The following is an 8,042-nucleotide window of genomic DNA, read 5'->3' as shown; positions in this document are numbered from 1 at the left end:
GTGGCAGCCAGGCTGGGACCCCAGGGGACAGGGGACCCTGCCGGTCTCGCCTCAACCCCCGAGTGAGTTGGCGTGGCCAGGGATAAGCACCCGCTGAAGAGTGTGTGCACAGAATCCAGGCAAGACATGGCAAGGTACTCCTTCTCCATGAGAAACTCCAGGTTCAAAGACCGCCGCCTTCTCAACCTGGTCTACAAGGGGTCCCCATGGGGGGAGTGGGCCTGCAGCTCTGCACAGCCCCCCGTCGAGAAACCAGAGGCACATACTGCGATGCTGCTGCTGGAGCAGTGGGAAGCGGCAGGAGCACCCAGCAGGCTGGGCAGAACCACAGGATGGGGATGGGGACGGGAGAGGGGCATGCCGAGCAGGCACTGGGGGCCAAACATGCCCCTCTGGGTTTAAACAGTCCTTTGCGTAAAAGGGTAAATTAAACATGCTTTCCGTTGCAATAAAAGCCTCCCTGGTGACTCAGTCCATGCAGGTGCGAAGGGAGCCCACTCTTTGCCCCCTTGTAGGGCTGCAATAAAAAAGCTGGTTCATAGCAAACCCTCTGGGGTGCAGGGTAAGGTACTCCTCCTCTGCGGGGGCTCGCTGCCACCACCCAGAGCCAGCCTGCACCACCCGCCCGGCACACACCAGCACACAGGCTGACTTCAAACGCAGCTCATGCAAAGGCAACAACTCTGCTCAAGCATATGCAGAGAAGAGTTGAAAACCACTCTCCCTGAGGAGGCCGGCGTGGTAAGCGATACAGCAATCGGATACGGAGCCCTTCCCGCCTGGTCAGCAGGGGCAGAAAGCCGAGCTCCCTGTCCTGCCCTTCCGTTACGCCCCTGTGAACAGCCGTGAACAGCACGGGACGTAAGATCCCACATGTAGATCTTGCCCTGGTGCTGGGGAGAAGGGAGGAAGGTGAGTGGTTTGGACTAGCCTGGAGCCAGGTCAGACTGTTCCCAGAACCCAACAGTCCCACTCCAGCCTCCACGAGAGACCAAACAAGGCAGCTGGAGACATGGCTTTACTCAAACCCTCCTCCCACTTTATTTCAAACATCATAAAATATACACACAGAAAAAAGGATGAAAACGTTAGCAGGAAGGAGAAACCTCTCCCAAAACACAGCATCAGCTCAGACAGCAGTGGGAAGCAGCTGCCATGGAGCGTTGCCTCTGTCCAGGCAGACAGCATCTCCACCACGCGCCTGCCAGGCCTGCGAGAAGGAAGGGGAGGAGAGTGAGCCTCGGCATGGAGAGGAAAAGCAGGGTAGAGCCCCATCCTGAGCAGCTCTGTGATTTACTGAAGGGGAGCAGGCACAGGCCGAGGCTGGGTTAAGGACATCACCTGTCAGGGTGCCCCCGTGGACTTCTGGATTTGCTCCTTCAGAATGAGGATGCTCTGCCGTTGCTCCGGGGGCAGCATGGCGATCTGGTCCGCTGTCAGCTGCAGAACCTGCATGATCAGGGCTGCCTGTGGGGAGAGGGGGGAATCAGACATGTCCTGCCAGAGCAGCCACGGGTTACCGGAGCCAGGAAGGGGCTGTCCCCGCCACAGTAAGGCACGAAGGAAGTGCTGCTCCCGGTGTCTCACCTTTTCCCTTTTGTCCACTCACCTTCTCATGATCCTGGGGGGTGACCTGGCTCTGTCCAGGGCTAAAGCCTCCGGGCTGACCAGCTCCTTGGACCCCTGCCCCAGGAATGCCTCCTCCCTGCATGCCTGCCCCTGCCATGTTAGGAACCTGTAGGCACGAGAGAGGGGGTAAGGACCAAGGGGTCTCTGGACTCAGCCATACAAATACAGGGGTGTAAAGCAGATGATCAGATGGATGCCCCCACAGCCAGCCTGAAGATGCCCGAGCATGAAGAGAGACAGGCTACCGTGCGTATTACGTGCTCTCCTCTCCCTCCAACTCCTGCGCTCCTTCCTGCGCGTCAGGAAGAGGTAGAGAGAGGCCCGAGCTTCGTCTTGTCCCCGGCAGATGGGCAGTGCCTGGGGAGATGGGACTGATGCCCCAAACCCCTCAGAGAGCCACTGACCCATGCCTTGTGCTTCCTGGAGGTGCCGCTCTGCAGGACACCTTCCCCTCTCTAGCTGCCGCAGGACGCGATCACACCCCCAACCCAGACCCAACCTACAAGACACCGTCAGTGCCCAACCAGCTGAGCAAAGACATTGTTTGTACCTGACGGGGCCCCTGCGGGCCACTGGCTCCCATGTTAAGTGGCCCAGGACCCTGTATCCCACCAGGCATGGGGCCACGTGGGTTGGGACCAGGCCCTCGAGGCTCCAGGCCCCGGGGCTCCATGACCCTGGCCTCCATGGCCCTGGCCTCCAGCACTCGTGGCTCCAGGACCCGCGGCTCCAGGCCTCGTGCCTCCAGGGCTCGTGCCTCCATCACCCGGGGCTCCAGCCCTCGCGGCTCCAATCCTCGTGGCTCCAGCCCTCGGGGATCTCTTCCGACTGCAGGGGAAAGACAAGGCAAGCCGTTGAAGGGAGCAGTGCCACAGGGAACGTGGGAGCGAGCCCGCTGCCTCCTTTGCCTGGGGGCTAGCAAACGCCTGGAAGGTGCAGAGCTGGGGGCAGAGGGGACATGCCTGGCAGAAGTCCCATGCCCCGTGGGACTGTCCCTCCTTGCCCTGGGGTCAGTTGCTTCACTGCCCAAACCCCCTTCCTACGCCTCGTGCCGGGGCAGCGGGCTCCACTCTGACTTCTTGTCTGTACGCTTTAAGCCACCCACTATTTCATGCCCCCTCTCTCACCTCGAGCATCCATCAAGGGCCCCCGCGGCTCTCCCATCAGTGGTCGGGGTTCTCCCATGGGTCCCCCCCTCATCTCATGGGGGGGGCCACGGCTGTCATGACCAGGCATATGGTGCATAGGGGCTCCCTGGTGGGGCGGCCCAAGGTAACCTCTGACGCAGAGAGACGAGGAGAGCAAAGCAGGAGGAGGAGAAAAAGCGAGAGAGTGTGAATCAGACGCTGGCTTGGCACGGTCTGGGCAGAGCGCTGGGATTGCCCCTGAAGCCGGCCGCAGGGGAGGAGGGCGAGGCTGGCACAGGGACGGGTGCTGTCGGCCCCATGCCACAGGGCTGCTGCCATCACCCCGGGGATGCCCCGTCCCCGGGGAAACGGGCCGGTCCCTGCAGTCGGCAGCACACAGGCCTCCGACCAGGCAGCGGTGACTCCCGGAAGGCTGGTGCCATCCCTGTCCTCAGCGAGAGGTCACCCTTGGGCAGGGGACAGTGCCAAGGGCTCCTCTCCTTCCCTCTCCCCTCACCTGGGCTCCACTTCTCCAGTGACTGAGAGCAGGGTCCCTCCGCGAGGGTCATTCGGGGCATCTCCCAAAAGGCCTCGGGGCGGCGGGCCACTAGCAGGTAGAGGTCCACGCTGCATAGGGGCCCTCGGGTCTGGCATGGGCACTGCCAGGGAGACACACAAGAGCTCGTGAGGATCTGCATGACCAGTGCCGTGCTGAGACTGTCCCCCAGCGCTCTCAGGGCTGGGGTGTGGGGCGGCCTCACTGCTCCCTGGCGCGCAGGCGGGTGAGCCGTGCTGACCGCCGGGGCAGCAGCCCCTCACACAAGGCTGGAGCGCACCAAAGCCCCTTCCCTGGCTGCTGATTTTATCCCTCTCTTTCCCTCTCTGGCTCTACCTCAGGCTCCTTACGGCACCAGGTGGCCAAACCAAGTGTGGATACCCCCGTGGTGATCCCTATGAGCATGGGCATCAACACCCTGCTGACGTGGGGCCAGGAGCAAAGCAAGACCTGGAAGGCTCCTGGTAGCAAGGTGTCAAAGGGGGCTGGATCCTAGGCAAAGGCCCTCTCCAAGTAGGCTCTCCTTTTCCACTGGTGGCTCTCTGTGCACAGCGCTAGCCTGTTCTCTCCTGAGGCCCCGGAGGAAATCCTGCCTCCTCCTAACCCTGCCAGGCTACATAGTGATACACCAGTCCCCAGCCCTGAGCACATCAGGGTGAAAGCTGCTCTCTGCACACTCCACAATGAGCTCCATGGGAGGAGGGAGCTGGCGGGTGCCAGGATACCTTGAACGCGTTCGATAGACGCAGGCCTGGCAGGTCCCACGGGCGAGAGCTGCAGGTTCCCTGGGCAAGCAGCAGGAAAAGAGGGAGAAGAGCAGACACGTAAATAGTGTATGCACACATGCACTCAGCCTTGGGGACAGCGCTGCCTGCAGGATCACCTCTGCTCCCTGAAGTCCCCCGGAAAACCTACGGAGAAGATGCTGCCTGCTGCAGGTCTGGCTTTATCAACCTCTGCCACCACAGGTGTGACAACCAACTTGGCACGGCCCTTCCCTCGCTCACCGCATGAATGTGCGGGGAGGAGGACGTCCTGCCGAAAGAATCAGCATTCTGCAGGGCCACGCTGCGCCCCACAACGCACTGCCCCACAGGGCAGCTTCTGCTTCTGCTCCTGCCCACAGCTTCCCACGGCACTCCCCAGTGCCAGCTTTCTGTCTCCTCTCCAAAACCTTCTGGGTACCAGCAAAAGTGCCAAGAACTGCCGGGTTGCTCTCAGGAAGATGGTGCCCACCCCAAAGAAAACGGAAGTCAGCTTTCTCCTAAGATACCTAGGGCCGGCGGATCTCAGAGCAAGTTCGCCACATTCCTGAAACAAGGCCTACGATACAAGTCAAGGCGACAGTGGTGTCAGCTATGTGCCTTACTACTGGGAGAACAGGAATGCCTTGGTTGTGCTAACCCTGGTGCATGATTTGACGGGGCGGCCACGCAACATGTGAACCATAAGGAATCCGGCTCCGGGGCTGGGCCGTACAGACCGTGCCTGCGGAGGGAGAGCCAAGCAATCACTCACCGGGAAATTCCCTGCCAAGCCTCGCACTCACTGTCGCAAGCAAAAGCGAAGGCCCAGCTCCCTCTGCCGGGCACAGCGCAGGGAGCGCTGGGAGACGTGGGCAGACGCGGCGGCAGCACAAGCTGCTTCCCAGCACCCAGGCAGCAAAGGAGCAGGACAGGGACCAGAGAAGAGCAAGCTCTGCCTGCCTGCTCAAGCACAGGGACAGAAACGGGCTCACAGAGAGATGGAAAACACAGGCACGTCCCGCTTGGTGGGGCTCTGCGGGGACTGGCAGCTCTCCTGGCTTCCAGGGCACATCTGCATAACACGGTGCAGGACAAGCTGGGAGCAAACCGGTGCGTGGGCTGGGGCCCTGGAAGCAGGAGAGCTGCTACCACAGCCTTGCGCCTAAGCGAACAAACCCGGGTGCAGCCCAGCTCTGCGGGAGCTGCCCCGGATCCAGGGACGGCAAGGCTGCAGGGAGCTGGCAGGGGCTCTTGGCGCAGCACTGCTCAGCACCCGTGGCCTGGGCCCACGCTGGAGCGAGGCCAACAAAACAAACAGCACTAACCCACATCTGTTTTACCTTGTCCACGCTCCAAGGGGACAGGCCCTCCGCCTGGCATCCCAACCTGTGGCTGCATCCCACCTGAGGGAGAACAGGCAGAGATCAGATCCCTCCCCAGCCGTCCCTGCACCACTAACAGATTCCTTTGGCCCCAGATACCTCCCCCCTTCCAGCTCCTGGGGGAGCATCCAAAGGTTTACTTTCTTGGTGTTGGTTCCCCACGGAGATAAGCCAGCTTTCTGAACCGCCGCTGGCAGTGGCCACAACCACAGCACACGGTATGGGACTAGGCGTGCTCTCACGGGGCCAAGCCCTCCGGTTAAGGGGAAGGTAGAGGGGGGCTGTCTGCAGGACCCATGTGCCCAGGGCACCGTTCAGCCAAAACCCACGCACTCACCTCCTGGAGCCATGGGGCCAGGGCCCGGGCCCTGCACAGGGGCTGCCATCTGTCCTGGGGCTGGCACTCCTCCCTGCATGGGCGGCTGCATCAGAGGAGGAGCGCCGTTTACGTGCATCCCACCCTGCCCAGGAGAGAAACCAGACCTCAGGGAAGCCCCGTCACCCGGGCACGCGCACCCCAGCTGGGAGAGCTGGAGCTGGCAATGCCCATCTTTCCCCCACACGGCACCTGTGTCGCGTAGGCTCTTACTATGGGCTGTGGCTGGGACGAGGGGGTATTTTGCGGGTTCAGCTGGGCGTTTGGCCCTGGCCCAGGCCCCGGTCCCGGTCCAGGCCCCGGCACTGGCTGCTGGTTGCCTGGGATCAGAGGAGGAACACTGGTCTGGCGATGCAGGATTTTCTAGGGGCAGAAGAAGGAGAAAGGAGTTCTCCTCCACCCCACCTCCACAACAGGCCGCCACCGATATCCTACCAACCCCGGACGAGGCAGCAAGGGACAAACCAGTGCGATCTCCGGGTCGACGATCCTCATGACCACCTGGGCCTGCAGCAGGGCGTAAGCCAGCTGGGGGTTCTGGAGCAGCATGTTCCTGGCCTCCTGGGGGCTGTTCTGGACACACAACTGAGAAGACACACGCAGATCAGAGCTCTGGCAAGGCGCGAGAGGGGCTGCGAGGGCGTGGGCAGCGGTGGTAGAAGCTGTGCTCACGCAGAGGGTGCAGCCCTCCGCTTCACTCACCTTCATCTGCTTCATCAGCTCAAACATCTGCTCGGGCGGCAGGCTGGCTACTGCCCGGCTGATGGACTCGGGGGCATCTTCAGGATTGACAGGGTCCCCGTAGGGTGACTCTATGATGGGTGCGCCTGTGCCCAAGCCTGCAACAGAGTTTGTGACCTCGTACGGCAACGTGAACTGGACATGTTCAACGGGCTCATCAGAAGGGAAGCACCATGCCATTAGGGGGAAAGGGAGGCAATAAAAACAGGGAGATCATCTGGGAGAGAAAACACGCATCCCTCTGCAAAACTACTCGCTACATCGCTTGGAGCAGGTCAGCTCCGTGAGGCCTCCACCTCACCAGCCTCGCAGAAGAGGCACGCTTCGTAACGCTGAAAAGGCCAGGCCCAGCACGACATCAGTGCGCTCTCCACCACAAAATTCAGACTCACTCTTCAGCTCCTCCTTGTTCTTCTCGCTGGCCGCGTTGTCAACGCGCAGGGCCCTCCCGCTGAACTCTCGCCCATTCAGGTTCCGCATCGCACTGAGGGCCGTCTCCTGGTCTTGGTACTCACAGAAGCCATAGCCCTTCGGTTTTCCCGTCTCCCTGTCATACACCAGCCTGCACAGCGAAGAGGAGAGAACCACCACCGCTGAGGGCAGCGCCGGCATCGAGCAGCGTGCGGTGCCCACAGCTCCCCAACACTCGGGAAGGGGCTATCAGGGTACACCACACAGGAGCACTGGGGAAGAGTGAAGACACCTGGGTCAGGTCAAGGCGCGCAACAGTTGGCCCTAAGCCAGAGCCAAAAGGCCTCCTAGGTGTTCCCAGAGCTCTGGTGTCCAGGAAGACCACCAGCATGAGCCGGGAAGGGGCTATCAGGGTACACCACACAGGAGCACTGGGGAAGAGTGAAGACACCTGGGTCAGGTCAAGGCGCGCAACAGTCGGCCCTAAGCCAGAGCCAAAAGGCCTCCTGGATCCAGGCCGACGGGTGTTCCCAGAGCTCTGGTGTCCAGGAAGGCCACCAGCATGAGCGCTGTTCTTCCCACGGCCCCACGAAGGCAGCTCCTGGGGGCACAGGACTGGACTGGCTGTTCCTGGAGCTCCCAAGCCCTTAACTGAGAGCTCTCTGAAGCCTGGTGCCAAGCCAGGAAAATATCCCTGCAGAGCCACTGGGATGGGAGTGCTCTGCACTCCCGGCTCTCTGCACAGCGCCCGATCAGTACCTGAGGACTTATCTGTCCCAGCCCCACGCCACAGCAGGGCAGCTGCCTCCAGCCTGGAGCAGCGTGCCCACGTTCGTCCTGTTGTGCTTGGGCCACGGTGCTCTACGTCTCCAGGCGACCTCGGTGCCTGCACCCCGAGCACCGCTGCCACAGCCTCACAAACCCCCCAGAAGACGCACCGCTCTGCGCTGCTTTGCCGCTGCCCGTCGGAAGGCTGGCTCTGCAGAGCACGCCCCTGCACAGCCCCACGCCACCCGCGGGGCTCGGGGCGAGATTTACCCGCGCTGCCCCGGGGAACCGGGGAGGAGGAGGAGG

The 8,042-nt window shown here is 61.9% G+C and overlaps 1 protein-coding gene across 1 annotated transcript; it reads right to left on the bottom strand.

Moving 5' to 3' along the window:
- Window positions 1–1,022: 1,022 nt before the first annotated feature.
- Window positions 1,023–7,169, bottom strand: CSTF2 (cleavage stimulation factor subunit 2). The gene is made up of 12 exons (XM_009282140.1): window positions 6,950–7,169; window positions 6,519–6,655; window positions 6,282–6,401; window positions 6,030–6,179; window positions 5,778–5,901; window positions 5,399–5,461; window positions 3,274–3,415; window positions 2,757–2,908; window positions 2,180–2,457; window positions 1,610–1,735; window positions 1,342–1,467; window positions 1,023–1,210 (listed from the first exon to the last, which is right to left on the bottom strand). The coding sequence occupies exons 1-11, from the start codon at window positions 7,167–7,169 to the stop codon at window positions 1,345–1,347; spliced, it is 1,635 nt and encodes a 544-aa protein (XP_009280415.1). The 3' UTR covers window positions 1,023–1,210; window positions 1,342–1,344.
- Between the last annotated feature and the right edge of the window lie 873 nt (window positions 7,170–8,042).

Source organism: Aptenodytes forsteri, unplaced genomic scaffold (genome assembly GCF_000699145.1).
Source record: "Aptenodytes forsteri isolate BGI_AS27 unplaced genomic scaffold, ASM69914v1 Scaffold117, whole genome shotgun sequence".
In the NCBI taxonomy this organism is placed as follows: Eukaryota; Metazoa; Chordata; class Aves; order Sphenisciformes; family Spheniscidae; genus Aptenodytes; species Aptenodytes forsteri.
Note: the sequence above shows the minus strand (reverse complement) of the source record. Positions and strands in the feature narration are given on the sequence as shown.

Coding starts and splice junctions, on each gene's coding strand:
- CSTF2 (XM_009282140.1), bottom strand. CDS start 7,169: ATGCCGGCGCTGCCCTCAGCGGTGGTGGTTCTCTCCTCTTCGCTGTGC. Junction 1,736..2,179: donor GCCCGCAGGGGCCCCGTCAG/GTACAAACAATG, acceptor TCGTGCCTACAG/GTTCCTAACATGGCAGGGGC. Junction 1,468..1,609: donor CCCCCCAGGATCATGAGAAG/GTGAGTGGACAA, acceptor CTCTCCCCACAG/GCAGCCCTGATCATGCAGGT.